A 13,331-nucleotide genomic window follows, 5' to 3' on the forward strand; every position below is an offset into this window, starting at 1 on the left:
ATCTTTTGTAAACTATAAATTATTTAGTAATTTGGTTGATTAAAATTTATAATTTTTTTAGTAGGTATTATTTTATTGAGTATTATTAATAATTTAAATAATATACTTTTTCTTTTCTTTTTTTTTGTAAATAAGTCATTAAACGAGCTACTGTGACCCGTTTAATAAACAGGTCGGGTTAGTGTTGATAGTTTCTGACACGATTATTAAACGAGTCGTGTTCGGGTTGAGCTATTTAGTATAATATCCTTAAGTTTACACGACACGATTACGATGCGCGAATATTAATTGTCACTCCTAACTCTACCAAATGAGTAATATATCAACGGGTACAAGAGGTTGGGTGCGCAAGCCTCCATCAAGGTATATGGGCATGTAATGGGTGATGCTATGGGGCAAATTAAATCCCCTTATAACAAATTAAATCTCCTTATAACATTCTACCTTACCAAATTTCGCAATGCTTTCATTGCGGTTCAGGCCACCCTGTCTACCTGGAAAAAAGACCTGGACACCCTCCGGGCCGGACCCTTGGCGTGACACCAGATTAAAGATCAAGTCTAGTTCTGATACCAACTGAAATGGGTATGCACTTGCAACAGTGTGTGTTTGATTATTCCTTTACAAAAAATACATATATTTAATAAAGTGTGTGTATATATATATATATATATATATATAAATGAATATAATTATTTCAGTCCATTTCTTTCTCTCTTTTTTTGGTCAGGTAAATTCAGCCCATTTCAGTAGTTAACGGAAGTAAAAGAAGGTTTTAATAGTATCCCCCTATTTTTCATCTCACATAGAATTATCGTTTGGTGCAAAACATCTGGAATAACAAAATGACCATGACTATAAATAAATATTTAAGAGATTAAAATTACTAATATATATATGGTCTTTGCTTAGAAGCCTCTCCGTCTTCTTTCTTCATGCTCAAAACAAGCAAACCAATGCATAAAATAAGAATCACAACACAAGATTAATTATGCTCCAGAACCGAGTTGAGCTTTGGGTTCACCCACTAAAACAAATGGGCCAGTCATTTGGGCCATCTGGATTACTCCGTTACTGTTTTAACCATGACAATCAAACTTGTCAAAGTCAACACCAGGTCCACTAGTCAAGTCAACATAACTGGTAAAACACGGTGAGTCCCACTTGACGTGTGAGCATCAATCAGTGCAACGTCCACGTGTCTCTTTTTTATTGGATACGCCTTTACTTCCCTATGGACCACAAGTGATTGTGTTTTTTTATTTGTTCACTGTGAAAATGGTCATAGTCTGTACTTCCAAGCTTAGTTTTCTCCATAGCCATGGCAAGGTCTCTACCAACCATTTCCATGCAAAAGCTTTCATTTATACCACTATCCATTAATTTCTTCATCATCTTCATTGCAGTCTTCTCTGTATTTTCAATTGTCACCTTCTTATGTGCTTCTCATATCTTGTGTGCTTCTCATAAAGCCAAGAAACTACAGAGCCATAAAAAGGAGGCCTCAGCACAGTTTGGAGAGAAGAAGCTCGTTTCGATATTGCATGAAAACATAAGCAGAAAGGCTCTTTTGATGGTGAAGATGATTAATTTCTTGGAGAAAGGGTGAAGGAGACGAAGAAGAGTTTAAGGATGAAGATGAAGCTGTGTGGAAGAGGACCATCATCATGGGAGAGCGGTGTCGCCCGTTGGATTTTTCCGGGAAAATTGTTTATGATTCTCAAGGAAATCTTCTGCCCAATTGATCATCATCCCAGTCAAAAAGTTCACCTTGCTTCTTTTAAAAAATTGTCGGTGCTTTTTCATGTATGGAATGGAATGGCTACTTCTGAATAAGGAAGATCGAGCAGCTACAGGATATTCGATTTGAAGCGGTTGGACACTTGGGCCTTCATTTTTAAAACAATTACCATAAAACTAGGGAAAAAAATAATATCAATAAATAAATAAAAGGTCGTCGACACAAGTTCCCATCCTCTTCGTATTGTGTCAACACGTGTCCCACTTCTTCACCCATATAATGCCACGTAGCAAGCTCGCTTCCTTTTTCAAATCTTACAAACCTCATAAATATCTACTACATACACAAATATCTCACACACGCACGCATATATATAGAGAACGAGAGGGGGTCATTAATTGGAATCTCGAGATGATATGCATCGAGTGCGGTACGAGAAGTAACCCTTGCCGGTGCAAGGTATTTGGGCCCACACTTGGGTTCTTGGCGTTTGTGGCCACGGCGGTGGTGGAATGGCCGGTGGGCGCCCTCGTCTTCTGCTTCCGCCACTCGACGGGCCGCCGCATCATGGCTCACCCGGCCACCGTTGTTTACCCTTCCGTGTCCGGGGCCATTCCCATTTGAGTCTCTCTTAATTGGATGTTGTTGCCTAATAAAAGATATGTTAGGGCTTTTTTTTTTCTTTTCTTTTTTTTTTTCTTTTCTTTTTTTTTTTGTGGTATTATTATATGCTAAAACTACTTATGTTGAATTTTATTTTATTTTTCTGTACCTATTTTTGAATAAATAAAAGAGTAATTTTCCATAAGTAACCGTGTCGATTCTGATTTTGGAAATAATATTTATTCCAAATAGTTTTATTTTCTTTTCTGTTTTTCTCTTCCAAAGATCATCCACGTAGCTTTTGGGGAGACTACTCGAACAACCAACCGAATTGTCAAAAGTTCTTTTTGCGTACACAAATGATGCAATTTTTTTTTTATTAAAATAATAAAGTTTCACAATTATTAAAATAAATTTACTAAATAAATAAAATTACCATTTAAACCGACATTAATAAATGTCACGTTTGATGTGCAAAAATGGAATGGAATGTAAGTGGGAATGAAATGAGAATGCGAATGGAATGGAATAGTCATTCTCATTCTATTGTTTGGTTGTAAATATAAAATATATAGAAAATGGTCATTCTCATTCTAGTGTTTGGTTGGACTAATTTAAAATTTAAAGTGGAATAAATTTCTAATTGAATTCTCCAAAATATCCCTCTTATTAATAAATGAATTAATTTAACAAAATGATATTCTCAAATAATTTTTCAAAAATAAATGGTGGCAGTGATAGGTGGTGGATGGTGGAAAGCGGTAGTAGTGTAGGTGTTAGAAGGCGGCGGTGGTGGCAATGGTGGAAATTGGTAGCAGCAGTGGTGGTGGAAGGCGGCAGTAGTGTTGGTGGAAGGCGATGGCAGTGGTGTGGTGGTTGTGGTGGAAGGAGATAGTAATGTAACTATGGTGGTGGCAGTGGAAGTAGCGGTGGTGGTGGTGGAAGGCGGCGGCGATGGTGGTGGCGATGGTGGTGGTGGTGGTGAAATGTGGTGGCGATGGCGCTGGTGGAAGGTGGTGGTGGTGGTGGTGATGGAAGGTGGTAGAAGGCGATGACGGTGGTAGAAGGCGATGGCGGTGGCATTGGTGGTTGTTGAAGGCGGCGATGGTGGTGAAATGTGGCTGTGGCAGCGGGGTAAGGCGGCGACGGTGGTGTAGGGTTGTGGCAGTGTCGGCGGTGGAAGGTGGTGGTAGTAGTGAAAGGCGGTAGCAGTGGTGATGGTGAAAGGTGGTGGCAGTGGTGAAAGGCGGTGGCGGCGGTAGTGATGAAAGGCAATGGCATTGGTGGTGGCAGTAGCGGTTGTAGCGGCGGTAGCGGTGGTGGTGGAAAGTGGTGGGCAATGGTGAAAGTCGGTGGTGGTGGAAGGCAGTGACAGTGGTGGTGGTGAAAGGTGGAGATGATTGTGGTGGAAAGTAATGGTGATTTTTGGACTTGAAATATAAGGGTGTTTTGGGAAGTCGATTTTTTAAAATAAATTACTTGGGAATAGAATGGCCATTCCATAGATTTAGTTGTGGAATGGATTTTCATTCCAATAGAATGGTCATTCCCACTTTAAGTTGCATACCAAACAAATGAATGGTTGGAATGGGCATTTCATTCCATTCCTTCACACCAAACGTAGCATAATATTGAGAACTGATTCACTCTATTCTCTCTCCCTACCACTGCCAAATTCAAGATCTTCACGGTGTATATATATATATATATAATAAATAAAATAGAAAGAAAATCATATTGAGAATTGATGATTTATAAACCCACGGGTAATAGCAGCTTTCACGACTATGGCTTCCATTATTTTCTGTATGAATAAGACCATATTGATCTGTATGGTGCTTCACACAAATCATTATACAGGCCAAATTAAGTTCATTTTCCATTTTCTTTTCTTTTTTCCTATTTATTAACCTCTCGCAATAATAATAGTCCAAAAGCCTCATTGTAAGCCAATTGAAATTAATGGGCCTCGCTTCTCTTCCACTACAATTCTCCTCGAATAAAGAATTCTCACCGGACATAGACTGATTTAAGAGGAATCCTCTAATTTAAATAATAAGATTTTAAAATCAATCTAGTTAAGATTTTTTTTAATTCAAAAAATCTTAATTCAAGATTTTTTGGTTAGATGTATGGAATTGGGCTAAGCATTTTATTCGAACAAATATAAAACCAGAATGGATGGTCTTCTGTCTATTATCAGTTCTTCCTCTCGAGTTGTGACCGATCATTCAAATAGATAGGAGTAAACTAACGAGCTCGGATGTTATGAACTGTACATTCATGAATTCGAAGTCAGCAGTCAATGGTTAATGGTTCAAATTTGTCATGAATTTTGGTTTTTGGGACTAAAAATCCACATTTGTTTTTTTTTAATAGAAGGGGGTTTTTAGGCATGTGTGTTTTAAGATTCAATACAATTAATGGAAGGGGTGAATCAAATCTAATTAAAAAAAAGGAAGGATTTTTTTAGTAAGGGAATAAGAAAAAGGACTTCAAGACGCAAGTAAAAAAGAAAAAGAAAAAAAGGAAAGACGTTTAGTAATCCAAACCAAAAGGGAGAAATTTTCATCTATTTTGTATAGTTTTGGCGCCAACTCTCAGAGACTTTTTTTCCTTTTGGAAGATGTAGGAGCGAAACAATCAACTTGTTGATACTGCACCATTTTGAATTAAGAAAAATTCACCATACTCTCATGAACATTTAACGTTTTTATCTTTCCTTTATCTTTTTCAAAAAATCGTATATGAAATTAAGATGGACGAATATGTAACCATGTTGATATAAGAAAAATTTATTGCACCATTTTAAATTAAGAAAAATTTACATACTCTAATGACATTTAATATCAAACTTTTTTTATTTTTTTTAAATTAGTTGACGTGATTTAATACATAAATAAATTTTAAATGTAAATCTATAATGAATTCAACTTATAATAAATTAAAAAATATTTAATTTAGAAGAACCAAATCCATTGAAGAGACAAGTGGGGGATAAAGCTTTCTACGAGTTGGCAGATAAAGTTCTCTAGTGGATTGGATAATTTGGGACTAATTGAAGGAGAATAATAATATATTGGGTGAGCTGTCGTTGGTATACTATCTTGAATTCTATATCCGAATAAGAATTTTTAAAAATAAAAATAAAAATAAAAAATTTAAGCAACTTTCATAGATAATAGGAATATACAAATGGTAGGCCTTAGGCCCAAAAAGGGAAATTACAAGCCCATAGGCGGCAAGGACAATGCCCATGTATTGGACAAAGCCGAAACATAAGTTAAATAATAACTACCAATAACGGCAAGAAGCCGTTAATGGAGGATCATCAATTCAGTTTGATGACAACATTGAAGCGCCGCCTTAACTCGATCCGGTGGGGGTGGACGTGGGGCTGTCTGCAACAAGACGGAGAGATATTTTATTTCACGAGAATCGATTTTGATGAAGAGCAATCTTTGGAACATCTCAGTTTCAAAATTGCAGCAATAGTAAGAACAATCTTAACATATACGACCCTCTGCGAAGCCTTCTTACCTCTATAAATTTGTACATTTCTTTCTTTCTAGGTATGATACACCAATGCAGATAAGCACAATTTCTTGTGTAGATTAGTAGGGGTATTTGCTTTCCACTAGTTGCTGACCCACGGTACCAGATTATCCAAATTCTTAATTTTTATACAGATGTTGCATTTGTATATGATAAAACACCATAGAGGTAATATGAAGGTGCAATTAAAGAATAGGTGGTCATGAGACTCAATTGACATGTTGCATAGAGAACATATGTGGTGCTTGGCCCTTAATTTGCTGTCAAGGGTTGGCAAATTGGATGACAGCCAACCAAATATATCCGAATAAGATGGTAGACACAGAGGCATTCCACAAACGTGTGTCTAGGGGCATTTACCTGCATCACTGAATTTTGTGTGAAAATTTTAGAAGATGTAGGAGAGAAAATATAAATATCAAGGGCCAAATATCAATACCCCTACATAAATTCCCGAGGCTGGCCGTGGAGGCATACGAGTATGTGTTTCAATATATATATATATACACACTTTTAAAAATATATATAAATGAATATTATTATTTCAGTCCGTTTCTTTCTTTTATTTTTTTGGTTAGGTTAATTCAGGCCATTTCACTATAGAATCGAAGTAAAAGAAGGTTTTGATAGTAAAAAGACCCCTGTTCTTCACCTCAATTCAAATGGACTTGTTTATGGTTTGGTGCAAAACATCTAGAATAACACAATGACTAGAAATAAATATATAAGAGATTAAAATTACTAATGTATATTTGGTCTTTGCTTAGAAGCCTCTCCACCTTCTTTCTTCATGCCCAAAACAAGCAAACCAATGCATAAAATAAGAATCACAACACAAGATTAATTATTCTCCAGAACCAAGTTAAGCTTAATTTAAGTTCCAAAGCTACTGATCTTTTTGGGACTGGGGGTGGGGTTCACCCACTAACACAATGAGCTAGTCATTTGGGGCCATATGGGTTACTGTTTTAACCATGACAATCAAACTTGTCAAAGTCAACACCAGGTCCACTAGTCAAGTCAGCATAACTGGTAAAACACGGTTCAATCCAGTGCAACGTCCACGTGTCTCTTTTTTATTGGATATGCCTTTAATTCCACCATGGACCACAAGTGATTGTGTTTTTTTCTTTGTTCACTGAGAAAATGGTCCTAGTCTGTCTTCTTATAATTAAGACCAAGGACCATAGTGTTTCAACAATTCTCATAATCTCTTCTTCCTAGCTCTTCCAAGCTTAGTTATCTCCATAGCCATGGCAAGGTCTCTACCAAGCATTTCCATGCAAAAGCCTTCAGTTTTACCACTACCCATTAATTTCTTCATCATCTTCATTGCAGTCTTCTCTGTATTTTCAATTGTCACCTTCTTATGTGCTTCTCATAAAGCCAAGAAACTACAGAGCCATAAAAAGGAGGCCTCGGCACAGTTTGGCGAGAAGAAGCTCGTTTCGAAATTGCAAGAAAACATAAGCAGCAAAGCTCTTTTGATGGTGAAGATGATTTCTTGGAGAAAGGGTGAAGGAGAGGAAGAGTTTAAGGATGAGGATGAAGCTGTGTGGAAGAGGACCATCATCATGGGAGAGCGGTGTCGCCCGTTGGATTTTTCCGGGAAAATTGTTTATGATTCTCAAGGAAATCTTCTGCCCAATTGATCATCATCCCAGTCAAAAACTAACCTTGTTTCTTTTGAAAAATTGTGAGTACTTTTTCATGTATGGAATGGCTACTTCTCGATAAGGAAGATCTAGTTAATCCAGGTTTGGTCAGTTTATGGCAACTTTGAATTATTTTTTCTGTATTTCATTTATTAACTTGAAACTAGTGAGTTGATGGAGGCACAAAATTTTGGTTTGTGATTGGATATTATCTGTGTGTGTGTGTGTGGTGGTGGAAACTAAACTGTAAAGTTTTAGACAACTTCAGTATTTTTCAGATCCTATTTCCAAATCCATTGAATTTGTACATGTTTCATGGGATTTCAGAAAATATTAATTTGTGCTTTCAAGTTCCATCCAAACCAATATTGCTGCTTTAAGTTCCATTTGCTCAAAATAATGGAATTCAGGGCCAACTTAGGCACCTTGACTCCAAAAACTTGAAAGCAATCCAACAGAAACTGTGTTTGGTTCATGAGAAATTAAGAAAGCTGAAATTGCATATATATATATATATACATCCTTGTCAATCACTGTTTTGAAACCATAAACCAGCGAGACACGGGAATTCAAGTTATAAGTCCACTCACCTAATCAAAAGAAGCCTCATGAATTGAGCTCACCTAATAAAAAACTACTGTACTGAAATTTTTTCCCAATTCAGTTTGATAAAAACTCATGAAATTTAATAGATTACCTCGTCCTCATGAATTGCGACCCAATTGTGCCACCATGACCATATCAGACCATCTTGGAAGCTAGGTTTGGGTCCCACATAGTAAACAATTTAAGTAAAAGAGCGTAAGAAAAATTTTGGTACAACTTCTTGTCCTCTGTTGTCTACCTCATCGTTAGGCTAATCAGTAACTTAAAAGAGTTCCCATCTGCACACTTCACCATCTAACAATGAAAAGAAACAGTCCACCTCTGTATGATGAACCTATCTAGCATATTCACAAGTCACAAATTTTGTAAAATAAAGAAATTATTGATTTAGAATATTTAAATTCATTTTTGTTACCAATTTTGTGCATCAAAAGCCACTATGGGGCTTTCAAGCTTTCAAATTTCAGTTTCATGGCTGCAAGAACTTTGTCTTTTATCGATATGGCTCAGATAGATAAAATAAACGCAATTTAAGGTGGCTGATTAATAGTGAATACTAAAATAGAGTTCATATACTCAATAATGCTAGGTTTGGATTATAAAACTAAAGGCCAATTTCATTTTGGTGCTCATTGACCTATTTCACACTTCTGAGAACCTACATTATAGAGGATTTGAAGAAACATAGCATTACAAATTGGTACTTCACGAAAGAGATACCTCATGTGCCTTGAAACTTTCTCTAATGCTACCAAGACCAGGCTTCCATTGATCTTTGTCCAAGGCCGCGCTTTCAACTTTGCCGGCATTCTCCATATAAAGATCAATGATCTTACTAGTCACCTCTGCTTCATCTCTGCTTTCTTCAACCAACTTAGCCACTGCAGCCCTTGGCAGCCTCATTTTAACCCTCAGGGGACCCGAACTCATACCCTGCCCACCAGACAGAGGATTTGGCTGTCTAACAACACTAAGATCTGAATTTGATCTTCGCGATAACATTAGGCACTCAAGCCGCTCCTCTGCACTCATTTGTACACCGGATTTTACACGCCTTGGCATCTTATCTTCGGATACTTTTGGCAGCTCTACTAGGAAATATATTTTATTGGGCTTCAATTCTTGTTGTGGTTGCAATGGCTTAGCTCTAATGCCAAGTTGCTTCACTGCCTCGGATTCCAGTAATACATGACCGGGGTAGTCAGTTACTACTTCCCGGGCTTGTATTGGAGTCCTTAACATGAAGGTTTCGCCGTTGATCTTCATCACCTTTGCTTTCTTTCTTCCTCCTATGTTGTTCCCCATCTGTCTGAAGTGCTAGCTATGTCACATTATAGATGCATATCTCTGGCTTGTATATATGTGTTGCTTTGCCTTATGAATGATTGTGGTGTGAAAATGTGAAAAATCACTTGATTTTACAGTTCATTATAACGAGTCTGATAGTGAAGTGGGAAAGCTCAATTAGATCACGACAAAGTTTCTGTTTGGATTAAAGCAAAATTTGGTCCAGACAATTAACTTTCCCATCACCTTTATATATTCACATCAAGAAAAGTAATGGTTTTCATATTGTATATTCTTTTCTTGGGAAAGTTAAAGCTAGACTGTGGGACTATGGCGCGGGCAATTGTGTATCCTAATTAGAAAATTTATATATAGATCACTGATTATTGTAAAAGGGTTCTTGCTTTCACATAGTTGTCTTATACAGTTTCACCTGCATATTTCACATATTTGTCATTTCAAATGTGTATCCTAGTTAGAAAACTTGATATAGATCACTATTCACTGATTAATGTAAAAGGTTCTTTGATATATATATATATATATATATAATGATTTGAACAATGGAATATCAAATCAGCTTCAAAAATATAAAAATGGAACTCCTTCACTTTGAAGTCCCATTTTCTTTATTTTCAGAGAACAACAAAGATTCCTTCAAATGCTGTTATTAGTCTAGGTGATCAAATGCATAAAAACATCCTTTATTTGATTTAATAAGGGAGTAAAGGGGAAGGAAATAGACTTCTCTCTTCTTGTGTTTAATTTTTAATAATTAGATGTATTAATTTTCTAATTTTCCATTCACTTCGTCTCCATGAACATGTAGAAACAATAATTACTTTTCCATTGGTTCTCCTTTCAAGTAAGGAGCCAAACACAAGTGTAATTCCTAGGGTTTTGATCTATTTGGGGAAAAAAAAAAAACAAGGGTTTGATCTTAATTGAGTCGCACACTGAATCTTGATATATAAATTTGGATATATTGACAACTTTGCTTCTGTAGGGGCCGTAGAGCCCTTAATTTTTTAAATTTCCCCAGGCTTTTACCACGCCCTTAAATTCTTCAATTTAGTTTATACCTTCTGTCAACACTCTTTCTAGCTATATTTATCTCACATCTTCGTGATATTCTTTAACAGTAAGCTATTAAAGCCCGTCTGATAGACTCGACCGATCTAGAACTTTGCTAAACACCAAAAAAAAAATAATAATAATAAAAAGAATATTTTATCTTAAAAATAAAAATACATCAAAACAAACAGGGCTAAATTCAAAATGATTACATAAACAGCCTCAATCCCTCAGGAGTTTGGTATGAAGTCTCTGGCAGTGTCATTCTAATTAATTAATACACCAAAATTTGATTAATTATGTTATCTTTCAGCAAAAGCCAACCTTCTACTCTCTGTGATTTTGCCATATATACACTTGAAAATCACTCTCAATTTCAACTAAGAGCTCGTTCTATTGCTTTTCTTTTTCCTCCCACAAGAGAAGTCGACGAAGAAGGAACTGCAATAGTGAGGTCAAGGTTCAAGTCATGTGAACATGTTGAATCATCTTCAAGGTAACTTGCAGCATCTGACATCTGATCATTATCGGCGGCAGAGGTTTTCAATGGCTTAGATGTGTAATTTTTCGAAGCTGCAGAATAAGCGCAGTAGTACTGGTTTGGAGGTGGAGGAAGATGGTGGCTCAACCGATGATTATTTGGGTCAATACCCATACTCATTAGCTTTTTCCTTATATGAGTTTTCCAGTAGTTCTTTACCTCGTTGTCTGTTCGCCCCGGTAACCTTCCGGCTATCAGAGACCACCTAACAGTACATAATAAACATTCATTAACAAATCAGATACTATGTTGAGCATTATCTAATATATATACACTACCAAATAGCAATAATGGTTGGGGGCATCTTTGTGGGCCATTAGAGATTAGTTGGGGTAAAAGCTTTTGTTCACTCTCCAGCGTAACCATTTTGAGAGAAGATTATCGTACCAATCAATCAAATTTTTATATTCTTACAAAGATTATACATGCTGTTGAAATTTCGTATCAAAATTTATTTATAATATATCGCATTAATTATTCAAAATTTTGTCTTCTTACATATAACTAAATTGAACTAGTATATTTGAACTTTATATTTTTGAAATGATATTAGACTTATTTGTCAAAGTGACATAATTAAAGAAAAATTATTACATAATTGGGACCATTGGTCTCGGGCCATTCACCAATTGTGTAAGCTTTATATCAGTTTTATTTTGCTTTTTGCGTACATGTTAATTGATGATTGACCGGAAGTAAGAGTCCGAAATCATGTAATAATTGCGAGAAATTATTAAATTGTTCTGGTCTATTTAACATTTAGTGGACTAATTCAATGAAAACCCTTTAATTTATTAATACACTCTCGTTGGGTCATTTTTTCAATCCAAGAGTCTGTATTTAACTAGTCCACCAAGTGTTAATAGATCTAAACCATATGATAATTTCTCCATAATTAAGGACATTGATTTGTGTTGATTATTTCAATTTAATAAATTGGTCCAACTAGTCAGCCTATCATGACTCGTTTAAAAAATAAGGCGTGTAGCGACACACGAAGAGGGAGTGATTGTACCGGTTGCCGAGGAGAGCATGGAGCCTGATGATGAGGTCCTCTTCATCTTGAGCAAAGTTGCCCCGTTTGATGTCTGGCTTTAGATAGTTTATCCATCTCAGCCTGCAACTGTTACCACAGCGATACAAACCTAATCCACATGAAACAAACATAGACCACATTAATATATATATATAATAGAAAAAATGATTGATAAAAACAAGCAGAAGAGAAGCACATGTCCAAGTGATCAAATTTGATAAGAAACACACACATATATATATATATATATAAAATCAACCTGCAGCCTTAGGGAGGGTGCGCCAACAACCTTCACCGTGAGTCCGAACGTAATTGGAGAGCTTCTGGTCTTCTAGCTCCGTCCAAGCTCCCCTTTTGGTGTCTTCTTTATCACAGCAAGGCTTCCTCATTCTTATCCTCTTCCAAAACTCAATAGCAATGCAGAGAGGCTGAGAGAGGCCACAATATATAATTGGGAGAAGTAGAATTAATACATTGTGAGCGAAGAATAGAGGGTTGACTTGGACTGGCAGTTTTGAATATTGTTCAGGTAGTTAGGTCACACAGTTAAGCTAGAGCATGAACAACGGCACTGAACATTATATTTTATTGTGAATATATATATATGTGTGTGAATGCTAGTTTTGTTTAGTTGTTTGTATTGTTAAGTATATGTCTCTTTCTTTCATTGTTCATTGGATATTTTCCACATATATATACACTTATCTCTATGTGTTCATTTTTGTTCAACCATATATTCTAAGATTTTCTAGGAGTCAATGGATGGTCTATTTGTCCCATTCCTAACCGTCGGTCCTACAGTGGAAGGGTCTTGGTTCATGGAGATGCGAGAAAACTTTCATTGGAAAGGCAAATTAACCAATGTCTTGGACTCTCCGGGGAGAAGACCTACTCTTCATGCATTATATATGTCTTATAAAATATTATATAATTGACCAAAAATAAAAAAAAATGCCAAAATTACCACTATATCACCACTATATTACTATAGTGTCTTGTCATCATGTTGGATTTTATCACTAATAAAGAGTGTATACTTAACTAGGGCCTATGGGAAAAAAAAAGTGTGTATACTTGGTTATTGATTAAGATATATATGAAGATAGGGAAACTGAACATTTTTATTATTACTACAAAAATATACTCTCTATAACTTTGCTCGCTAAATTAATTTATTTGAGTTCATTAAATATACATATATATATATAATAAAGATATATATTTTTCCATGCT

The 13,331-nt window shown here is 35.9% G+C and overlaps 4 protein-coding genes across 5 annotated transcripts; 2 read left to right on the plus strand and 2 right to left on the minus strand.

Annotated features, from left to right (window-relative positions):
- Positions 1 to 1,512: 1,512 nt before the first annotated feature.
- On the plus strand, positions 1,513 to 2,549 carry LOC132285897 (uncharacterized). The gene has a single exon (XM_059788126.1). It carries the CDS (start codon positions 2,021 to 2,023, stop codon positions 2,363 to 2,365), a length of 345 nt encoding a protein of 114 aa, XP_059644109.1. The 5' UTR covers positions 1,513 to 2,020; the 3' UTR covers positions 2,366 to 2,549.
- Positions 2,550 to 3,414: 865 nt separating this feature from the next.
- Positions 3,415 to 7,551, plus strand: LOC132282154 (uncharacterized). The gene is made up of 2 exons (XM_059783775.1): positions 3,415 to 3,478; positions 7,238 to 7,551. The coding sequence occupies exons 1-2, from the start codon at positions 3,415 to 3,417 to the stop codon at positions 7,549 to 7,551; spliced, it is 378 nt and encodes a 125-aa protein (XP_059639758.1).
- Positions 7,552 to 8,756: 1,205 nt separating this feature from the next.
- On the minus strand, positions 8,757 to 9,556 carry LOC132282451 (uncharacterized protein At1g66480-like). The gene has a single exon (XM_059784142.1). The coding sequence runs from the start codon at positions 9,463 to 9,465 to the stop codon at positions 8,866 to 8,868; it is 600 nt and encodes a 199-aa protein (XP_059640125.1). The 5' UTR covers positions 9,466 to 9,556; the 3' UTR covers positions 8,757 to 8,865.
- Positions 9,557 to 10,655: 1,099 nt separating this feature from the next.
- LOC132282450 (MYB-like transcription factor 4) lies at positions 10,656 to 12,644 on the minus strand. Of its 2 annotated transcripts, none has more exons than XM_059784141.1 (3): positions 12,388 to 12,644; positions 12,078 to 12,207; positions 10,656 to 11,267 (listed from the first exon to the last, which is right to left on the minus strand). In XM_059784141.1, exons 1-3 carry the CDS (start codon positions 12,485 to 12,487, stop codon positions 10,898 to 10,900), a joined length of 600 nt encoding a protein of 199 aa, XP_059640124.1. In that variant the 5' UTR covers positions 12,488 to 12,644; the 3' UTR covers positions 10,656 to 10,897. The 2 variants fall into 2 exon arrangements, with proteins under 2 accessions (XP_059640124.1, XP_059640123.1); XM_059784140.1 differs by having other exon boundaries at positions 12,358 to 12,639.
- Positions 12,645 to 13,331: the final 687 nt, after the last annotated feature.

This window comes from Cornus florida, unplaced genomic scaffold (assembly GCF_030987335.1).
Source record: "Cornus florida cultivar Cherokee Brave unplaced genomic scaffold, ASM3098733v1 CherokeeBrave_3.0.0_Hap2_Chr11, whole genome shotgun sequence".
Classification (NCBI taxonomy): Eukaryota; Viridiplantae; Streptophyta; class Magnoliopsida; order Cornales; family Cornaceae; genus Cornus; species Cornus florida.

Coding starts and splice junctions, on each gene's coding strand:
- LOC132285897 (XM_059788126.1), top strand. CDS start 2,021: ATGCCACGTAGCAAGCTCGCTTCCTTTTTCAAATCTTACAAACCTCAT.
- LOC132282154 (XM_059783775.1), top strand. CDS start 3,415: ATGGCGGTGGCATTGGTGGTTGTTGAAGGCGGCGATGGTGGTGAAATG. Junction 3,479..7,237: donor AATGTGGCTGTGGCAGCGGG/GTAAGGCGGCGA, acceptor TCTTCATTGCAG/TCTTCTCTGTATTTTCAATT.
- LOC132282451 (XM_059784142.1), bottom strand. CDS start 9,465: ATGGGGAACAACATAGGAGGAAGAAAGAAAGCAAAGGTGATGAAGATC.
- LOC132282450 (XM_059784140.1), bottom strand. CDS start 12,487: ATGAGGAAGCCTTGCTGTGATAAAGAAGACACCAAAAGGGGAGCTTGG. Junction 12,208..12,357: donor CACCCTCCCTAAGGCTGCAG/GTTGATTTTATA, acceptor CATGTGGATTAG/GTTTGTATCGCTGTGGTAAC. Junction 11,268..12,077: donor CATGCTCTCCTCGGCAACCG/GTACAATCACTC, acceptor ATGTACTGTTAG/GTGGTCTCTGATAGCCGGAA.